The sequence below is a fragment of the Eufriesea mexicana genome, unplaced genomic scaffold, assembly GCF_001483705.2.
Source record: "Eufriesea mexicana isolate 0111107269 unplaced genomic scaffold, ASM148370v2 scaffold1767, whole genome shotgun sequence".
Classification (NCBI taxonomy): domain Eukaryota; kingdom Metazoa; phylum Arthropoda; class Insecta; order Hymenoptera; family Apidae; genus Eufriesea; species Eufriesea mexicana.
This window is the reverse complement of record NW_016909873.1, coordinates 442,189-464,192: the sequence shown is the minus strand read 5'-3', so window position 1 is coordinate 464,192 and position 22,004 is coordinate 442,189. Positions and strand designations below refer to the sequence as shown.

General features: G+C 29.0%; 6 protein-coding genes across 8 annotated transcripts in view; 3 read left to right on the top strand and 3 right to left on the bottom strand.

Annotated features, from left to right (window-relative positions):
* The window catches only part of HERC2 (E3 ubiquitin-protein ligase HERC2), an 18,030-nt gene extending 12,290 nt beyond the window's left edge, over nt 1-5,740 (bottom strand). Inside the window, exons 1-5 of the mRNA XM_017901849.1 lie at nt 5,548-5,740; nt 5,270-5,470; nt 4,932-5,142; nt 4,445-4,702; nt 180-4,345 (exon numbers count right to left, since the gene is read on the bottom strand). Of these exons, the coding sequence (XP_017757338.1) occupies nt 180-4,345; nt 4,445-4,702; nt 4,932-5,142; nt 5,270-5,470; nt 5,548-5,740 (5,029 nt within the window). The remainder of the gene's footprint in view (nt 1-179; nt 4,346-4,444; nt 4,703-4,931; nt 5,143-5,269; nt 5,471-5,547) is intronic.
* Nucleotides 5,741-6,552: 812 nt separating this feature from the next.
* LOC108548755 (probable Xaa-Pro aminopeptidase 3) lies at nt 6,553-8,358 on the top strand. The gene is made up of 4 exons (XM_017901848.1): nt 6,553-6,628; nt 6,739-7,686; nt 7,760-8,122; nt 8,192-8,358. Exons 1-4 carry the CDS (start codon nt 6,580-6,582, stop codon nt 8,356-8,358), a joined length of 1,527 nt encoding a protein of 508 aa, XP_017757337.1. The 5' UTR covers nt 6,553-6,579.
* Nucleotides 8,359-8,776: 418 nt separating this feature from the next.
* Nucleotides 8,777-12,436, bottom strand: Paics (PAICS bifunctional enzyme). Of its 2 annotated transcripts, none has more exons than XM_017901802.1 (6): nt 12,428-12,436; nt 10,360-10,683; nt 9,927-10,270; nt 9,588-9,863; nt 9,051-9,195; nt 8,777-8,969 (listed from the first exon to the last, which is right to left on the bottom strand). In XM_017901802.1, exons 1-6 carry the CDS (start codon nt 12,432-12,434, stop codon nt 8,803-8,805), a joined length of 1,263 nt encoding a protein of 420 aa, XP_017757291.1. In that variant the 5' UTR covers nt 12,435-12,436; the 3' UTR covers nt 8,777-8,802. The 2 variants fall into 2 exon arrangements, with proteins under 2 accessions (XP_017757291.1, XP_017757290.1); XM_017901801.1 differs by lacking the exon at nt 12,428-12,436 and adding an exon at nt 11,510-11,558.
* A 534-nt stretch (nt 12,437-12,970) lies between these two features.
* On the top strand, nt 12,971-19,213 carry LOC108548714 (amidophosphoribosyltransferase). Of its 2 annotated transcripts, none has more exons than XM_017901795.1 (9): nt 12,971-12,995; nt 13,767-13,844; nt 14,888-15,095; nt 15,175-15,467; nt 15,549-15,798; nt 15,953-16,186; nt 17,551-17,678; nt 18,418-18,639; nt 18,779-19,213. In XM_017901795.1, exons 3-9 carry the CDS (start codon nt 14,900-14,902, stop codon nt 19,049-19,051), a joined length of 1,596 nt encoding a protein of 531 aa, XP_017757284.1. In that variant the 5' UTR covers nt 12,971-12,995; nt 13,767-13,844; nt 14,888-14,899; the 3' UTR covers nt 19,052-19,213. The 2 variants fall into 2 exon arrangements, with proteins under 2 accessions (XP_017757284.1, XP_017757283.1); XM_017901794.1 differs by lacking the exon at nt 12,971-12,995 and adding an exon at nt 13,535-13,614 and having other exon boundaries at nt 13,693-13,844.
* A 392-nt stretch (nt 19,214-19,605) lies between these two features.
* On the bottom strand, nt 19,606-21,020 carry LOC108548702 (uncharacterized; the record flags this gene model as incomplete). Its single annotated transcript, XM_017901780.1, has 3 exons — nt 19,606-20,454; nt 20,555-20,813; nt 20,904-21,020. Coding segments are annotated over 3 exons (1,134 nt in total), but the record flags the coding sequence as incomplete, so codon positions are not given.
* Nucleotides 21,021-21,282: 262 nt separating this feature from the next.
* The window catches only part of LOC108548701 (protein SDA1 homolog), a 1,339-nt gene continuing 617 nt past the window's right edge, over nt 21,283-22,004 (top strand). Inside the window, exons 1-3 of the mRNA XM_017901779.1 lie at nt 21,283-21,379; nt 21,701-21,795; nt 21,857-21,961. Of these exons, the coding sequence (XP_017757268.1) occupies nt 21,709-21,795; nt 21,857-21,961 (192 nt within the window). The 5' untranslated portion in view covers nt 21,283-21,379; nt 21,701-21,708. The remainder of the gene's footprint in view (nt 21,380-21,700; nt 21,796-21,856; nt 21,962-22,004) is intronic.

Sequence of the window (22,004 nt, the reverse complement as noted above, 5' to 3'; positions counted from 1 at the left end):
CGGCGTCGGCGTCGGCGTCGGTGTCGGTGTCGGTGTCGGTGTCGGCGTCGGCGTCTGCGTCTGCGTCTGCGTCTGCGTCTGCGTTTGCGTCTGCGTCGGCGTCGGCGTCGGCGTCGGCGTCGGCGTCGGCGTCGGTGTCGGTGTCGGTGTCGGTGTCGGTGTCGGTGTCGACGTCGACGTCGGCGTCGGCGTCGGCGTTAGCGTCGGTGTCGGTGTCGGTGTCGATGTCGGTGTCGGCATTGTCGTTGACGTCCGTGTTAGTTTTGGCATATGCATCTGCTTTGGCGTCGACGTCGGCATTGGCATTGTTGTTGTCGTCGTCGCCATCGTCGTTGTCGTGGTCATTGACATCGTGGTCATTGACGTCGATGTGGGCGTGGTCGTGCTTGTTGTCACTATCGTCATCACTGTTGATGTTATTACCGTTGACGCCGTTGCCGTTATCGTTGCTATTGGCGTTACCGACGTTTCTTCATCGAATTTATTCTTCAATTTCGCATTCTGTATCGATGCGTTCAATATGTCTTCTGGTTTACTCGGTGAATCCCTATTTCTTCGAATATCTCTGATCACCATTTTAACGGTTTTCCGAAACTTTGCCATATTGTACAACAATTTCAAATCTTGTAATCCTTTGATTTCATAACTAGTCGCGGATCTTACCTCATGCAAAAGAAATCTACATTTCTCTTGTGCAGGAGCACATACCTCCTTGTAACTTCTGTTCTGCTGTTGCCTAATTCTAATTAAATTCCATTTAGTTTGATGAATCGCTCTAATCACTTCAGCCAATTGCTTCGTGAGTTTTGGGCCATTTTCATTTCCTGTTTCTTGATGATCTATCAGATTTATTGCCTGATAGCCTAAAGCAAGATGCTTTATTATAACCGCCATTAAAAGTCGACTAACTTCTTCAACTGGATCATCACCGCAAAACTCAGTATGCGCTAAAAGATTGTTCGCTTTTGAATATTTGTCGACTATTGTTAAAAAAGAATGAACCTGTGCATCCGTTCTGTGAGTCTCGGCAAGGGCATAGATGAACGCCGTAACTCGATCGTCCTCTCGTCGTTCTTTTTGTAACTCATTTTTAGTACGAATAGGAAGCGGAGGTTCAGTCGGTGAATTTGCGGCCGTTGATGTATTACTCCTAGCTTCTCCTTTCTCCTCTTCGTAAGGATTCGGCGGTTGTAAAACTTGCAATCCACCTCTAAAAAAATTTGCATTTAACCAACGACCGGCTTCCTCTTCAGCAGTTTGTAACGGTAAGCTCTGCCGCATTCGATGAGCATGTAAACCTAAAAGAAAACCTAAAGCTCTTTCTGTGTCAAGCAAACAGGAACATACATCCATTACGTCAATCGTAATCTCAGTATTCTCCGGCTCGGAATTACAATAATGACCAACAAAATAAGAGTCCATTATATTTCGTGGTAGTTGACCACGCATGATGTTCATCTCAGCACCAGATCCTTCCCAACCAGTAACAGTTCGCTGAGGACCTTCCAGTGAGTTTGATCTTCCATCAAGTCGAACATCTTGAACATCGTACACGTTATTATTCACTACGACCCAAAGGCCACCATCGCGATTGTGATTTTCCAAATCAGCCCAACGAATAGCCGAAGGCTCATCTGAAATTGACATTTTATTGCTATGTTGTGGAGCTATAATGCCTGGCCAAGACAGATCATCTGTCTCGTTTCTCTCAATTGTTGGTACTAATTTGTTAAATCGATCGAGCGCGTCCAACATTGGTGTTATTATCTCCATCCAATTCATATTAAGCAATAATAATGGATAGTCGAGTTGCAACAAAATAAGGCAAGTGACAAGTTCAGGTAACAAAACATTAATCACGTCACTTTTTAGAATAGTACTAACGAATGCGAACTGCTTAATACTGGTATTAGCTAACTCGGCCGCAAATGACATAATATCGGTTACGTGAACACAGATCTGCGAGAGATATTTCTTCAGAAGCGACTCTGCTCCAAGCATTTCCTGATCGCGTAACTTTTTCGTTCCAATATCATTGATACACTCGTATACTTGAGCAATTAGTAATCGTTGAAATTTTAGAAGAAGATTTAAACTTGGAGAATTGTCGTTTCTTCGCGGCTCCTCATAATTGCGAAGTAACTGCTGAGAAACCAGTAATCTGGATTGTGTAATATAGGTGCCGTTCTTAATCAACTGTTTCACTAATTGCAGTAATGATATACTCGTGTTATTTTTCTCTGAATTTAATTCTTTTGTCTGTTTCGTATCAGTTGATTTATTCGCGTTGTTGTTCACGAGAAATTCCTTCTCATCAGCGAGTTCGCTCATTTCTGCTTTTACCGCAGTCTTTAACGCTAATTCCAGACCACCATCTGCCATTAAGCTAGAAACTAGCAAATCTGCCATAAATTGTTGACCGTTGTTAGTGTGTATTTGTTCGAAATTACCACAATTTGCTTTCGACAAGAAATTTGATAATGTTTTTGCACGTTCATTTGCTGTAGGCAATAAAATGCTCCAGCCAGTTTGTAAAACAGCTTGGGCTGCTTCTTGAATAGTCACTAGAATACCGGAGTTGCTTGCAAGCATAACACATCGCTGCTTCAAAGAGTTTAATAACGGAGTATTGGCTAATCCAACTGATTTGCCGTCGATATTGTGAGTTATCATGGTATGTAGTTGTAATCGAATCAAATTTAATGTGGCAACTGCTAAACACTCACGATCCTGGGTAGGTGGCCGAGTGCCTGGTAATCCTTCGCATGCCTTATTTAGCAATGTATCCAATAATCGAAAGGTCTCCTCGCAAATATCTACGACAAAAGCTACCCTATTCGCAATCGACCACGCTGATGTACACAATGCAAAACTTTGTGTTGGTCCACAAGCTAAACCGATCACGTTCTTTCCAGACAATGTCGGACAAAGAGTCGGTTCAGGCACAACGGTGCCTAATGCTGGATCAATTTGACCATAATCGTTTCTACCCCATCCGTATACCAACTGATCTTCCGTCAACGCCAATACATACAAATTTCCTATGCATAATTCTTTTACCTTTTTCGTTTTCAATGTTTCAATCACTTTTGGATATCTAATGTGTTCTTCATTTCCATGTCCCAATCGATAAGCTTTTCCTTGTCCCCAAGTATAAACTTCACCATATGCAGTCAAAGCTGCAGAAAATTGCTCACCGCAATATACCTTTGCCACGTTTATATCCAACAATTTATCAACTATCTTTGGGGTCTTAGATCCATTACAACTCCCTCTACCAAGCTTACCATAATTACCATCACCCCAAGAGAATACTATACCCGACGCTGTAACGCATAACGTTTGAGAATCTCCACTTCCACATGCCACATATACAACCATATGTCCATTTAGAGCAGTCACTAATACGGGAATCGGAACATTGTTTATATGTCCATGACCCAATCTTCCGTAACTCCCTCTTCCCCAAGTGTATAATTCACCGTTCGAACTAAGAGCTGCTGAATATGTACTTCCGCACGTTATAAATGCAATATTCTCCTCAGCTAATGCCTCGATTAGCTTTGGTTCATCATACCATGCTCTGTCTCCATGACCTAGTTGTCCATCATCACCATTCCCCCATGAATAAACAGAATTATCTTGTGTTAAAGCCAAATAGTGGCTACCATCTGCATGAGAAGCGATCATTATAACCGGCTTCTCTGAAAATCCATACACTCTTTGAAGATATTGGGTTTCTGAACCGTAATACATCATATAAACATTCCCGTTTATTGAAAGAATCATCAAAGCCCTCTCTGTACAACAAAGCTGTTTAATGCCAAGCTCTGCAATCGCATCACAATAAAATGGCGAGGATCCATTACCAAATTTTACGCTTCCCCAAGCTAAAACTTCTTGAAACGTTTGATTCTGATTTTTCTGAAATCTATCAGTAATAATAGGAGGTAGAAGAGGAGTAGCTAATCTACTCAAATTGCACATTATTATAACCGCAGCTTTTCGTAAATCTACAGATGTGGAATCATCTTCAGGAAGTCTCAAATATTTGAGTAAAACTTCACAAGGACCTGGTGTAAAGTTCATGTCTGTTCGCCTTGATTTAGAAGCTGGTATCATATTTAACCGTCTCAGCAGTGGTATCAATGGTGCTGTGCTCCCAGGTGGCATTACCCGGTTATCTTGATGCTTATGTTTACTACTTAAATGAAGTAACAGACAAACTGAATCTAATAAACTTGACAATGTAGCTCTCTGTGTTACTAATTCTAGTAACAAACAAAGAGCTGTATGCTGATCAGTTATTGGAATAGGATACCGTGATCTTTCATTAACTATATCCCTAGAAACGGAGCAAGAATTTTCGTATAATTATAAGATAACAATAAGTAAATAACAAAGTATAATATTAGAATCAATAAAGTAATAAATTGTAAAATACCCTGTAACAACTTGTCTCAAAAATTTTGCTGATCGTTCCACTACTTCTAACCATACTTGAGAAACATTAGTTTCATTGAAAAGCGTAGCTTCGGGTAACGATTGTAAAGCTTCTAGCGACTCAGACAAAAGCTCACTACAAAATTCTATATCTTCTCCAGATCTCCACGCTCGTCTTAAATATGCAAATGAAAAATTTAATGCTGCACGAGATCCCACACGTGCTAAACCCAATGTTGGCTTCTCATTCGGTCTTACGCTAAAATTATATTCATGTTAAGTATATTTACTTTTAATATATCGATACTACATATACATTTTAAAAATATTTTTAAGAAATCGTGATATAATCAATAATTAATAATCAAAGCGCGCATGTAAACACGCATATAACCTTTATAATCTAAATATATTCGTGATATTCGAGATATTGTATGCAAGACGCTTAAACAGTTCTACTACTTCAATCTTAAGTTTGATTATTGTACATTTTTTGTAACTTAGTAGTAGGTTTCGGTGCTGATGAATTATCTTTAATTTCCTGTGGTTTATGACGAGACAGAGCCGTAAAATATCGTCGTGCTACAACCAAACGTTGTCTCAATCGTGTAGCAGACAAAGTACTGTTTGCAACTTCATAGCATAATTTTCTTTGCTCCTTGATTAGCAAATTAATACATGTTGTTAAATCACAAGTAGCTAAAACGTGTTTCAAATAAATTTTAAATGTTCAAATAAATAATAGATGTTTAACAAGCAAAAAAAATGATATGCCTTAAATAAAACATTTAACACAAAAGACTGATATTAAAATAAAATTTATTACATGGTTGCGAACCCCAAAGCCAGGAATCCATTATATGTTCAGCTATTACACTTTTTTCTAGATTTGAGCTTGTTCTTGCTGCTTCTTCTTCATCTAATTTTTGACATGGTCCACAATTGCAACCTTGTTGTGGACCACAAATTCCATTGCAACAAAAACATTTTAATACACCCATGTTGCAATAATAATGGCCACTTTTACCTGAAAATATAAAAATAATAATTAATACAACTAATTAATTTTAATTGAAAAAAGTTTTATTAAAATTCTTTCAATACCTTTCCTAGCTATTATGCCAGCTGCATTAACTAAGCCATCGCTAAAAGAACCCACAATTTCACCATCTCGTACCATTTCATTCCAAAGTTCTGCTAAACCATCTCGATAAAGTAAAAGTTTCAAATCTGTTTTAAGCCATTTTGCATCTAATCGAATCTCTGGCCTCATTATGATATCCAATTGAATACTCATGTTAATTTTTGTATATATAATAAATTTCAAAAAGTTATTCAATTTTAATCCATAAAGTTATATGAAATGTAATCCTGAGACTCAACTTAATTTTTTTCATTATAATATATATACTGCGTAAATCTATTGTCTGGCATTCTTCTGTTTTCACTTTATTTTTAAATAAAATGTTTCTAATTTCGATTAAATAAAATGAAATTTTAAAGGATTTTGAATGATTCACAAAAGTAAATCTACCTCCTGTACGTTAATTAAAGACGTGAAATAAAATCTTTGACTTTTCCGATCAAGTACGTTTGATGGGTTCCAATTTCCTAAAAAAAAACAGTTAATATTTATTAAAACTAATACTTATCTTCTGTTAATACTTTGATAACAAAACACTTTTACCTAACAAATTACAATTTACAATATAATTAAAACTGTCACTATCCAGTATCTTAAATACAACGTTCATTCGAGATCACTAAATTTGATCACATCATGAACTTTAATTTTTCATAAAAAATCCATAATCCCTGGTTATATATTGATCGTAAAAAAAACGACCTACGCGAGAAGCATAAAGTCGCAATAAATAACATAGAACAATATAAGTATTACATGAAACCCGTTGCCACTTTCTTAAAACGGTTACTCATATTGTAGTTGTCACAGTAGCGACTCAAAATGTCTGTATTGTATACAATTTACTAGAGTACTACATGAATCAACTTTATGTTAACTACTGAATAATATAATGTAATACTATAGTTTCGATATTCTTAAAATTTATTAAAGAAGAGTTTTTAATTTTTTATTATAAAACATTTAAATATTTTAATTAAAGATATACCAAAATGTTTAATATCGCAAAGAACTCTATTATATTTCAAATTAAAAGATATGGTGAGAAATAAATGAAAGTAATAATAAATAATAGGTTATATATTTTCAAATATATAAAATTAAAAATGCAAATAAAAAATGTTATGCAGTAGAATTTATTATAATTTTAGGACACCGAACATACATACGGCAATCATTAAATACAATATCAAATAATTTATTAAATCGGCGGCAAAGTAAAAAACCGACAAGTGCTTTTTGTCAATCATGTAGTCAACCAACAACAGTAACACATCCTCATTTAATGAAAGATGGAGAGGTTGTGCCTGGTATTCAACTTTGTGAATTTAAAAGGCGACGAGATAAATTGATAGAGAATATTATTTCACATACTTGTGTTACAAATATAGGCAAATCACATATTGTAATTATTCCTTCTTCATCCAAAGTATACATGTCTGGAAAAATTCCATATGTTTTTCGTCAAAATACAGACTTCTTGTATTTTACTGGTTGTCAAGATCCTGATAGTATTTTAATAATTACAGTAAACAATGAAAACATTGCAACTGTTTTATTTCTCACGCAACAAGATCAACATTCTGAACTTTGGGATGGTCCTAGAACTAAAGTTGAAATAGCACCTAAAATGTTCGGTGTTGATTTAGCACTTCCAATAACAGAATTTGGACAATTTTTTGTGTCTTTCATAAAGGAAACTAAAAAATGTATCATTTGGTATGACAGTATTGATATAGCACAACCAAGCTTACATGAGAAGTTACATGAATTAATGAAAATAAAAAATAATCAAATACTTGTTTCTCCAACAAATATAATGCATAAAATTAGATTAATTAAATCACAATCTGAAATAAATTTAATGAAAAAAAGTTGTGAGATTATTTCAACAGCAATATCTAAAACTATAGAAATATCAAAACCTAAAATGAGTGAGCATCATTTGTTTGCAACTGTGGATTATGAATGTAGAATGAATGGTGCAGAATTTCTGGCATATCCACCTGTTGTTGCTGCTGGTAAAAATGCTAACATCATTCATTATGTCTCAAACAATCAACTAATTCAAGATGGTGATATGGTCTTGATGGATGCTGGTTTGTTAATTTATATAGTGTAAAATTATATTTTATCCTTAATTATAATTTTGTTACTTACAATTTTGTTTAGGTTGTGAATATCATGGTTATTCATCTGACGTAACCAGAACATGGCCAATTAATGGAACCTTTACACAAGAACAAAAAATCTTATATGACATAGTATTAGATATTCAAAATATTTTAATTCATAAACTAAGAGAATTACCATCATTAGATCAATTATATCATGATATGTGCTCTTTATTAGGCAAAAGATTACAAGAAAGTAGCTTAATACCTAAACATTTGAATAGAAATGAGTTATTATCTGCAGTTTATACTTATTGTCCACATCATGTGAGCCACTACTTGGGTATGGATGTACATGATACAGGAAACATTTCTAGGAATTTAAAACTTCAGTCTGGGATAATAATTACTATAGAACCTGGTAATATATTTTGAGAAATATCAATTTATTCATAATAGTTAAAGTCATTGTATTTCTTATCATTTTCAGGGATTTATATTAGTCATAAAAATCGATTTGCTCCGTCAGAATTTTATGGCTTAGCTGTTCGCATTGAAGATGATGTTCTAATAACGGAAAATGGACCAATAATTTTAACAGAAAACTGTCCAAAAGAAATTGCTAAAATAGAAACTTTAGCGAGTCAACATTTGTAATAATGATTGTGTAATGATTTAACTTAAATATATGATTTAATATATTTATGGAATATAATTATACTGATATGATTAATATAAATTGATCATTATATTTTATTTCAGATTAAATGTCTAATATATAAAAATTGATTATATACAAAATTCTATACATTTTTATTTTATTCATAAATTTGTTTAAATGGGAACAAATGAATATTATATACCTGTAACCAATAAAGAATAACTAGAAGGAACAATAATACAGTGTAAACAAAAAGAGCTAATATGAACATTTATGTAAGATTAAAACACCCACTAAATAATAACTCAAATACAATTTACAGTCATAAATTTATACATATATAGCAATATAAACAATGTTGTTGGAAAAAAATTACTAGAACAAATGTAACTACAGGTTAAAAGGTATGTTGTGTATTGATATTAAATGACTTAAAATATTTATAAAATAAGATCTTTTAATTTAGCATCAACTTGCTTTAAAGCAATGTAATTCATCAACTGTTTTACTCTTAGACGTGCCCAGACCATATGATTGTGTAATGCATGTATTTGAGCAGCTGCTAATGCTGCACTTTCAGGATAGGCAACTGTGGTGCATCCAATTCCTAAGAATCGAATTAATCTCATTTAATAATATTTTTGTAATGAAAATTAAAAGTGTAATTACATTATAATTAACAACTTACCTGATGGAACGTTAATCGACGACCACAAATCTTGTGAAATGGTCTCTGGTTTAAAAGGTGGGCAATTAATAACAGGCAGAGATGTATTTCCAGAAAGTACTGGACCCAATCCATTACTTCTCCCTGCTACAGCTATTAGCACCACCTAGGGGATACGAGAAAAACTCGTGATAATGTAGCAAATAAACTCCTCATATTAGTAATATCAGTAGTTTTATCGCTGTCTTTTAGTGATAAAACAACTTCGCAATGTACGTCCAAGCGATATATAATTCAGTATGAGGTTGAATATTATTATTGATATAGTTAATGCGGTAAATAAATTATTGTTAGTAATATCGTTGTGATTAATATTAAATTATATTAAATCATATTCAAAGGAATATAAAATATGTAACATACTTTTCTACAAAAACATCTTGTGAAATTTGTTAACAAACAAAATATAAAACAAAATTTGCTTAAATGAAGCATTTAAATGTAAACAGTTATTGCACTCATTAATAGCTTTATATTTTAAGTTAACAATGTATCTACCTTTTTAGAAATACCTTCGTATTCTGCAAGAATATGCAATATCTCTTGAGTACTTTTATGTGCACTGCATACTCGAAGTTGGGCCTTTAAACCTAAAGACTTTGCATATGTTGCTATTTCTTTGCAATGTTTTTCATCAGACTGTGATCCCATCAAAATTACAACAAGACCACTAGTTGGTAGAAGAAGATAGTCAAGTTGATCTGCCACCCATTCAAAATTACGTTTTATGATATCCAAATCATCTTGAGTTACTGTAGTCAAATTTCTATATACCTATAAACAAAGATGATATAACTAAAATAATAACATATCTCATGGGGTAGTTATATCAAATACCTGTTTATCTTTCATCAATCTTTTATCACCAGATGGCCAAAGTCTCCAAGAGTCGCTATCAATTATATCTGCTACCACAATTTCATGGCTTACATTTATACCAAATTCTATTTTCATATCAATAAGAGTACAATCTTTAGTTGCCCATGCTTTTTCTAAAATCTCAAATACAGCAAGTGCAGTATGTTGCATAATGTCAAATTCAACCTTCCCTATTAAAAGATCATTCAGTATAAAACCAGCAGAAATAATTTGTTCCTTTGACCATTGAGGATCATGATTAGCATCATCTTTAAGGTATGTTTCTCCCAATGGTGGATTAAATCTATATCCTTCAGGAACTCCTTGATAATGAAAATTAAAATGAAATAACAAAAATAAATACTCATATAATTTTTTAATTATAAAAATTATAATTATTATACTTTCAAACCTTGATGTTTCTTTAGAAAACTGCCAGTAGCCAATCTTCTAGTAACCCACTCTATTGGAACCATTTGACATTTTTGTGCAACAAAAGCAGTATCATTTATAACTTTAACAAAAGCAGTTTTTATTCCAGCTTCATTTAACAATTGAAAGACTTTAGCTGTAGTAGCTGTACTAATTGCAGCTTTTCCTTTTAAATCATGAGATTTTTCTCCATCTCCAGCAGTAATGCAATCCTTACTTTGTAAGAGACATAAGGTAGGATCATTTAAAACTTCATAAACCTTTTTTGTTTTTCCTTCAGTGATAAGTTTCCCATATTCATATTCTAAATATAAAAATTATTCATGTAAAAATGATCATAGAGAAAATAAAAATTATTTATATTCTATAAATAAATGTAATTAAAGTTTATAAGAAAAATTATTGTATTTAATAAGGAAATTTATTAATTAGAACTTCATTGTATTTAAATTAAATAATATCATTTTAATTTTTACATAAATTACATTTATAGAATTATCGACTTAATGATATATTAATCAATTTAGTCAATGATATATTAATAAAAAAAGTTATAAAATTTAGAAATGTAAAAAGATTGGAATTAATCACGCATAAAATATTATAATACAAAAATATAAAATTTATACAACTGAAAATATATTCCTAAGAAAATTTTATAATTAAGTATGATATAATTAATATTTTTATGAATAAATATAAATTAATTACATATATATCAGTTCGAAATGTATGTAAAATATTATGAATATTGTACGGATCTTATGATATTAAGAAAAGCAATATGGTCATGTTTTCATTTAATTTTTAATTATTTTCAATTTAGAAACACATTATTTATTTGTCTAATAACAGTAATAGTTTCTAATAAAATGCATTTGTACGTTCTCATATTCTAAATTCTGTAAAATTTTATTTTATTATATCAATTCTTTTTATTACTTTGCATTTTTTATGTTTTAAAGTAAATATATAGTCAAAGATTTGATTTTAAAGGTTGATTATAACACTTCATTTCCGAAAATAAAATTATACATTTTATATCTATTGTTTATAAGAAGTAGATGAAATAGAAAAAAATGTGCTTAATAATTATACAATAATTATAAAGCAACTGATTCGATACTCACCGTTCATGTTTCCTGTTTTCCAAACACTTTGAGAATACTGTGTAACTTGCCAATCTGTATACGATTAAATCTTTAACGATCCCCTCTTTCAAAGCTCTGATTAATTTGATTGGTGTAAATTTATAAATAATCTTTATACAAGTTAAATGGTAGATATATGAATTATGTACATCATACAAAGTGAAATTTTCGATGAGATTATGTGGGTTAAACATATGGATTAAGAAAATTAGGAAAATGTCAGTAACTCAAAAACTTCGATAAAACTTAATTGATCACTATTTAAATACATAATAGCAGTAAAATATTTATTTGAAACATATAAATTAATATAAAAAATTTTTCTTTTTAGAAATGTAAAAAGATTGGAATTAATCACGCATAAAATATTATAATACAAAAATATAAAATTTATACAACTGAAAATATATTCCTAATAAAATTTTATAATTAAGTATGATATAATTAATATTTTTATGAATAAATATAAATTAATTACATATATATCAGTTCGAAATGTATGTAAAATATTATGAATATTGTACGGATCTTATGATATTAAGAAAAGCAATATGGTCATGTTTTCATTTAATTTTTAATTATTTTCAATTTAGAAACACATTATTTATTTGTCTAATAACAGTAATAGTTTCTAATAAAATGCATTTGTACGTTCTCATATTCTAAATTCTGTAAAATTTTATTTTATTATATCAATTCTTTTTATTACTTTGCATTTTTTATGTTTTAAAGTAAATATATAGTCAAAGATTTGATTTTAAAGGTTGATTATAACACTTCATTTCCGAAAATAAAATTATACATTTTATATCTATTGTTTATAAGAAGTAGATGAAATAGAAAAAAATGTGCTTAATAATTATACAATAATTATAAAGCAACTGATTCGATACTCACCGTTCATGTTTCCTGTTTTCCAAACACTTTGAGAATACTGTGTAACTTGCCAATCTGTATACGATTAAATCTTTAACGATCCCCTCTTTCAAAGCTCTGATTAATTTGATTGGTGTAAATTTATAAATAATCTTTATACAAGTTAAATGGTAGATATATGAATTATGTACATCATACAAAGTGAAATTTTCGATGAGATTATGTGGGTTAAACATATGGATTAAGAAAATTAGGAAAATGTCAGTAACTCAAAAACTTCGATAAAACTTAATTGATCACTATTTAAATACATAATAGCAGTAAAATATTTATTTGAAACATATAAATTAATATAAAAAATTTTTCTTTAAAAGTAAAGATTACAAATAAGATTGCAATCATATAAAGGCTATTGTAAAAAACAATAGTTTTTATAAATAGCATCATATTGTAACATACTATTGCCATTATACGATATCGAATTTTTCTATAATTTGCTTAAAGAAAACTTATGCTATATTTGAAAGAGTATAAAACAAATAAATATAAAAATATATACAATGATAGAACAAGAAACAGTAATGTTCAGGTAAGTCTAATATTATATGTATAGGTATTTATTAGATGATAAATTGTAGTTAATTTCAAAGAGTTATATACGATATTTTAATAAATCTAGGATAGTAAAATAGAATTAAAAACTTTGAGGGTTTATAATACTCACTAAGAAAAATAAAAGATATATAATGAACTTACAAAATTATTACTAATATTGATAAAAGGTTACTACAAATGTAAACATAGTATGTAAGCAAACTTCTTATAATAAATCTTCGATATAATTTTTCGCTTGTTGTAATGCAGAATTCATATTTATGAGTCATAGTTCGATATCTTCAAATATTCTCTTTGAATCTCATATTTCGCATTATACGTTTTCCATTCATTGCAATAATTTTGTCATTATGAATGATAAATAAACCAAGGATTTTAGCTAACTGTTAAAAGGATGTCTAAGTGTTTCAAGTTAGGTGATTATGAAAACCTTGAATTAATGTACTTCAAAACTATTTATATGTATATTTAATGAATTGTATAGAAACTCCCTTACGATATCGGATATTCGTAAGTTACAAAAATTAATTTTATATCAAAGAGATTGATTATATGATCTACATATGTTGCTTAAACATCTTTTACTCCTTTCCGTGAGTATTATAACTTCTTCTTTTTTTTTACCATTCTGTATAAGCAAACAGTTAAAGAATTTAAATGTAAGATAATAGCTAAATAGGTTAACCCACCCAATCAAAAGAAGATTTCCATTGGCTAACGCATTCATTCCTGTTTCTGAAGTCAGTCAAGAAACGTATTTCATGTGGATCTGTTTCGAGCTGACAGCGGAACAACACGAACGCTCAAATCCTTGACGCACGTGGTAGGTACATACATAATTTAAAATTCATATACTTAAACAAAAATGTCTAGTACAATAATTGAATCTGATGATATTATTAAAGAAATGCAATGATAAAATATAGTTGTAACAAAAGTAACTTAAAAAATTGTGTATGTAATTTCGTTTTCATATTTCTGATAAAATTGCTTAGAATTGCTTATTCAATAAATGGTTATTCAACAAGTTCAATAAAATAATTCCAATCACAATACAATTATAAAATTAACTTCTTTAATTGATTGAATTTTTAATAAATGGTAAAATTATTATTACAATTGTATTTACATAAGGAATAAACTTATTGCTTGATTACCTGTAATTTATGTATTATCTTTCTTCTTTAAACAAGTTGTTGTTTGAAGAATGCGTGTGTGCGTGTGTGTGTGTGTGTGTGCGCGCGCGCGCGCGTGTGTGTATATCAGAAATAATATATAGTAAAAAGTTTTGAATAATAAACAAATAAAATTTAAAAAAAAATAGAATAGTCTGTTTCTTTTTTCCACAGATTTATTGTTCTGTCATAATTGTTGCAATTCTAAATAATGGTTCCTTAATGTAATTATTAAGATATTTTACAATATTATTTCAAATGATACAATTAACTCACATCTTAATATAAGAGTTCTTCTGCAGAAACTTCTGCATAAAAGTAAAGAAACAATGATGAAATCAGTTGGGAAATACTGATTAAGCAAATATAAAGAAAAATATAGTAGTACCAGTGGAAGAACAGTTCTATCTGTTTATTAGGGGTCAATAGTTTATATAGGGTCATTACTGATAATTCGGAAGAAATCTCAAGGGGGTCTGCTATGTTTTGTAATATAAGAAAAATGTTTCTTTTTCATTATTGCGTAATATTATATAATTTTGCTTTAATTTTGTTTAAATTTTAAAATCAAATTTATTCTTTATTATATATATTTAAAAATTAAACTTTCAATTTGACACAATAAAATAAATTAATTTACCTTAATACTGTTAAAAAATTTAATAGTATCTAATAAATTAATATTTCTTAGATTATAATTAAAATGTCTTGCAATATGCAAGCAAACTCTAACACCAAAATAATATCTCAAGAAAGTAAAAGAGATAAAATATTGCACAATAAAAAGAAAATGAAGGCTCAAATAATGACTGGCCTTACACATGAATGTGGAGTCTTTGGATGTATTGCTGCAGGTGACTGGCCATCTCAAATTGATGTTGCTCAAGTAATTTGTTTAGGTACATTTAAATGTATTTACCATAACTTATGTCTTTATAGAATATCATGATTATTATATTATTACATTATATTATCTAGGTTTAGTAGCATTACAACACAGAGGTCAAGAAAGTGCTGGCATTGTCACAAGTGAAGGTGTATGTTCAAAATCTTTTCATGTCCATAAGGGTATGGGAATGATTAATAACATTTTTAATGATGAAAACATGAAGAAACTTAGAGGAAATCTTGGAATTGGTCATACTAGATATAGTACAAGCGCAGCAAGTGAAGAAGTTAATTGTCAACCATTTGTAGTACATACTGCCCATGGGGCATTAGCAGTTGCTCATAATGGAGAATTAGTAAATACGGAATCATTAAGAAAAATGGTAATACTACTAACAAAAATACTTAAAATATTCTAATATTAATTTAATCTTTATTTTTGATAGTTCCTAATTTGCTATTAGGTATTGGGTCGTGGAGTTGGTTTATCAACTTATTCGGATTCTGAATTAATAACACAAGCACTTTGTTTAAATCCTCCAGAAGGCGAAGTTAGTGGGCCTGATTGGCCAGCACGTATAAAACATCTTATGCAATTAGCACCATTATCATATTCATTAGTAATTATGCAAAGAGACAAGATATATGGTGTTAGAGATCCTTATGGAAATCGTCCTTTATGTCTTGGAAAAATTGTACCAATTGGTAATTTAGGTATGCAGTCAATTCTAATAGAATGCCAATAATATCTTGCAAGATAGTGCTGGACTTTCATGTTATATGTTACATGAAATGCTTTTCATTATAAATGAACTAAAGTATTTCATTAGCAATTAATGCAAACTAACAAAGCTTTTTTATATTATAGGAAATGAATCAGATGATGATGATGAAGCTGAAGGTTGGGTTATTTCATCTGAATCTTGTGGTTTTTTAAGTATTGGGGCACGATATGTGCGTGAAGTATTTCCTGGAGAAATTGTAGAATTAACACGGGAGGGTATTAAAACTATAGATATCGTTGACAGACCAGATAAAAAACCTCAAGCATTTTGTATCTTTGAATATGTTTACTTTGCACGTAGTGACAGTATTTTTGAAGGTAATATATTACAATGCAATAAAATAACAAATTTTAGTATGCAGTATATAAAGAAATTATATCACAAGTATGATAGATTGAATCTACATCCACAATATGGTAGAAATTAATATAAGAAAGATGCTGTAAATTGATTTTTATCAGGTTTTCAAGATAAAAAAAATGAATATTTTTTATTACATTCCATTTTACTTGTCACAAAGATCAACTCTATTGCAGGAATTATGGGTCAGAATTCAATCTTTCTCTTCGAAAATTACGTTAAATTTCATTAAATTTTAATGACTTTATTCACATTTTAGAGTAAGATATGTTACAACATTGAAAACTGATTTCATCAGTGAACAGGGTATTTTTCAAAAAGCGTGGATTTCATTTTAGTTTCTATTAAATCTAGTGACGAAATTCTCATCGAACGGCATAATTATTCCTACGAAGTTCTTGCATAGAATGAACTTTCTACGAACGTAGACCTTTATATATGATTCTTCTTACTGTTGTATGAAACATACTTTTCTGCCAATCATACCCAAAATTATCAATGGATGCACGTCCATAATAAATAATTCGCTTCTCTTCATACCAGTCGACCTAAAGACAACCCGCTATCGAACAAGGAGTTGTTTTATAAGTTACTGGTCACTAAACTATCGACCCAATCAGTAAAAATTACAATGATCTTGAACTTTTCTCGAAATAGTGGACTTCCATCATTCTTTGTCGAATTTTTATATATTTCACGAGCAAAAGGTATAATTTCATGCTATTTTGTCAGTAACATGAAATATTAGTCATGTTCTTATAATGCTTATAAATCATGATAAACTGATCGTTTTAAACATCAGTGATAGTTTTTACAAACATTATACTTTCGCTAGTAAACTTAAAAATGTTATGAATTATACCATTTATTTGGTTTTGAAATATAAATGAATCAAAATTAGTAGTAAAGCTACTATTAAATATAATAATACTAGTTACTGGTAGTTACTAGTAAATATAATAATAACAACTGACACGACGTTGTAATATAATATATTATCTTATTTTAAAATGTAAATAAAGTCAATTTATAATTTAATGAAATTTTATTATAATTTTTCAAGAGAAAGATTGAGTTCTGATCCATAATTCCTTTAACAAAATTGGTCTTTGTAACAAGTAAAATGAGATGTAATGAAAAGAAAATTTATTTTCTTACCTAAAAAAATTCGATTAAGATCAATTTTGCGGCGTCTTCATTACAATAATTTCTACTAAACTGAGGGAGTGAAATCAACCAATCATACTCGTGACATATAATTTCTTTACACCTTATACGTGATATACATATGATAGATAATATATTTTATTTTACATAACAGGTCAAATGGTATATTCTGTTCGTATGCAATGTGGACGAGAACTTGCTTTGGAATCTCCAGTAGAAGCAGATATAGTTAGTTCAGTACCTGAATCTGGGACTGCAGCAGCACATGGCTATGCTAGGCAGGTAAATATATTGATTTATTAAGGAAAGGTTCTAGTCTGAAAAACTAGAAATGTTATTCTTTAAGATTTATTCTAAACTAAACAAGAAAACAATTTATCATTTTGTTTTGTCATTTTGTAATTTTCTTTATAACTTTTTATTTAATCGAAATATATATATATATTTTTTAGCAATGAGATTTCTAATTCCTTGAATATAAATCTCAAATAAAAAAATGATATGTATTCTTATATTGCATGAAACCGCTAAACCTGCAACAGTAGAAAGAAATATTTTTTTTAATCATTTTTTGAAACTTTAAAATTACATATTAATTTGTTGCCAACTATTTCCACAATTTTACATCCCTGAAAAATTAATAAATTTGGAAGGTCTCAAGATATTACAAGGTTAATGTTTATGAAAAAATTTATTCTGTAACTTACAAAAAAAAATTCATCTAAATAGATTAATTAACTTTAGAGAAATTTGTCCCATCAGTTCGAAAAATGATGTTTAGAGAAAAATATTATGTTTAATCAAAACCAAAATCTTTCTTTAAGGTTTCATAATTGCAAGTAACAATAACATAAAGTTAATCATGTATGTATGTCACATTTATATGATATAAATGGGTAGTAATAAAATTTATATAATAGCTTGACATTCAATGAATTTAATTTGATGTGTTAACATTAACAATTACATTAGGATAAGCATTAGCTTTTTACAGCTTTGAAATAATATTACTATTTTATAGTCTCAGATACCTTTTGCGGAAGTATTGTGCAAAAACAGATATGTTGGCAGAACATTCATTCAGCCTAGCACACGACTCAGACAACTTGGTGTGGCAAAAAAATTTGGAGCTTTATCAGAAAATGTGAAAGGGAAAAAACTAATCCTTATAGATGATTCAATTGTTAGAGGAAATACTATTGGACCTATTATTAAATTACTTCGCGATGCAGGAGCGAAAGAAGTATTTCTTTCTTTCATTTTTTTTGTCTTACAATTTTATTTAAACTCAACATTTGTACTGTCATTTGTGTCATGGGTATTGTAATCAATCAGACTATTATTAAAAACCAAATGATATTTAAATTTTTTTATCTTTCTAGGTTCATATTAGAATAGCTTCTCCTCCTTTAAAGTATCCTTGCTATATGGGAATTAATATACCAACAAGAGAAGAATTAATTGCTAATAAATTGGATAATGTTAAATTAGCAAGACATGTTGGAGCTGATAGTTTAACGTACCTTTCAGTAAATGGACTCGTAAAAGCCGTAAGATTCGGTATGGATAATCGAGAAAGTAGTTATATTGGCCATTGTACTGCTTGTTTAACAGGGGACTACCCTGATGAACTTCCTGGTGATTTAGATTGGTAAAAAAAAATTAACTGTGTTTTTATATCTACAAATAGTGGATTACATAACACTCAATCATAGATTTTTGTATTAAACATCTTCAGCGTCAAAAATCACGAAGTTTAATTTGATGCAACTTTTAGTTTCTTGATTAATTAATTAATTAATTAATATGATACTATGAATTAGTTTATAATGTCTAAAAATAATTCAGTATTTAAAAATTAATTTAAATAAGATGTGCTGATGTAGTAATAAAAATTAATATTTTATTGATATAACAAATATTTTTTTAGAACTATCTAGAATACTAAGTAACACAAAATATAAAATTCTTACATTATGTCTCTAAAAATAATTTTGATATAAAAATATCACTATATAAAGTATTTGATTAAATAAAAAAGAGATTAAATTAAGAAATATAGATTAAAAAATAAATAAATATCGTTCATATTATTTGACAGTTAATTAACTAACAGTTATCAATTACATATGTTATTATATATTTTGATGGTATGCAAAACACTTGGTATATATAATAGTGTTAACAAAAGTGACGTGAATTAATAAGAAATAAAATAGCAGTGATCATTAACTTTGTCATTATGTATTAATTAATTTATATATGTGTCCATATGAAAATGATAATTTTATATATATCCATTAGATTATTTTTGTATGTGATTGTAAATGTTCCTTTGCTATTTTTTTCAATTGTTGTGAAATCTCTTTCATTTTTGCTTCTCGTTTAAGTTCTTTTATAATTTTATTATTACTTGAATCTGTTTGATCAGTTACAGTTAATTCACATTTGTCACTTTTTTCTCCATTTTTATTTTCATTATTTTCTAGCGAACTAAAAGCTTCGTTAATGTTAGATTTATTCCACTCAATTGAATTGTTTTTCAAGTTTAATATTTCATTTCCACCTGTATCAAATGACAAAATCCTATCCTTTTTGTGTAATGTATATATTGTTTTAAGTTCTACTCTTTGCTTATTATGAGTCATACTTAGCTTTTTTTTGCGAGACAATTTAGTTTCATAACCTTTTTCAGGTTGAATAAAACAACAATCATCATGTTTTGAAATTAAAGATTCTGATGCTAAGGGAGCTTTATGTTTGTTTAGGTTTTGATAACTATCTTCAGTGGCATTTAAATCATTAATTTCTTTAGGATGTGTCGATTTCAAATCAAATTGATTATCAGAGTAACTTAATTCCTTTTTTGAATCAAAACACTTGTTTAAATCATTAATTTCTTCTTTCTGTTTATATATAGCAAATGGATTATCTTCATCAGATTCAGACTCTAATATTATACCTTGAGATTTCTTTTGTTGCCTGATTCGCTGTTTCTCTAAGTATGAATGTAATGCACTTAGCCTATTATTTCGCATAGTCCTCCAAAATGAAAGAGCTACAAAACAAGTTTTAAATCTTATAATTTAAATTACAATATAAAATTGAATTGAGGGTAAAGCTATATTAAATAAATTGAGCTGATATTATTTTAATACCTTTTTTTTGGTATTGAAATGGTATTCCTGCTTGTTTAAGGGTATTTAAATTTGGAATGCACTGATCATTTTCAGAATCACCTAGAACTTCTGTTCTAGATTTTATAAAAATTCTTTGCATTCTTAGAAATTTCCTAGTTTTACCAAAATATTTAAAATTTGGAACAATATCAAAAACAGGATCATCTACTATAGATTTATCATGTTTCATAAAAAATAGGTAAGTGCCAATAACATCTTCATATGTACCCTCATAAAACTAAAATTACGAACAAGAAGAATATCATAACCAATAAAATATTGATTTCATTTTCTTATTTGTATATATGTATATTTAATTTATAATTACCTTTCCGTTAATTTGCATTATCGGATGTTCCGTGTCTATACCGATCATATCTAATTGCAATTGCCTTTCACTGAATACATTTCCATCAAGTCCTTCGAATTCTACGTATACGATGATTATATATTATATGTAAAAAAGAAAATATTTACAAAAATAATTAAATAAAACAATTTAAAAATTGTCAAATTTATTAAAAATTGAAATTTATTAGTAAAGCTTACGATTAATCTGCACTAGTTAATATGTATAGTGAAACGCACAAATGAATATTTTATGATATAGCAATATATTGGTTATTATCGATATATTTTTTCATTTTTCTTTCAGTATTTATAATTCATTTTTATATATAAACGTTAGCCTTAGTGAGTACATTTTGTAAGTCAATTGAAAAGTAGCACTGTAAAGTATTTTCTATCCTTTGAGAATTGCATTGAAGTATTATAAAGTAACGGCTGTATTAAGAAATTTAAACAGTAAGTATAACATAAAAACATCATTTCTTTATTTTTTCCTTATTTTATTATAAATTTATATTTTATTTATTATAAATTGTATTTTATTTTATATATTAATGAGTTTTTAATAATATGTAGAATTTACTAATCCTGTTATACAAAACACGTGCATGATAAAAATGAAGACTAAAAAGAAAACTGAAAAGAAAATGGCATATGGCATATTCGATTTCGTTTTTTAGTATTTTTATTAAAATTTAATAAATAAATTTACAAAATTATTATTCAACATCACAAGCACATTGAAAACATTAAACTTATCTTTATTTATTAATTTAGATGAAAAAATGGTGAGGCATAATAATCAGTTACCAGAAAATCTTCCACAATTACAAAATCTAATCAAACGTGATTCAGAATCCTATAAAGAAGAAGTAAGTTTTTTTAAATATATTCATTTAATATATTCAATACACTTTTTGGATGTTTTTATAGTTTCTTCAGCAATATCAGCACTACAAATCTGTTTTGGAAGTATTTCGTTTAACACCAAATAAATTCAATAAAAGTCTTGATGAAGTAGTTATCTTTCTAGCACAGGTAAGTTTTATAATATGTAAATTTTTAATTCTGATAAGTATAC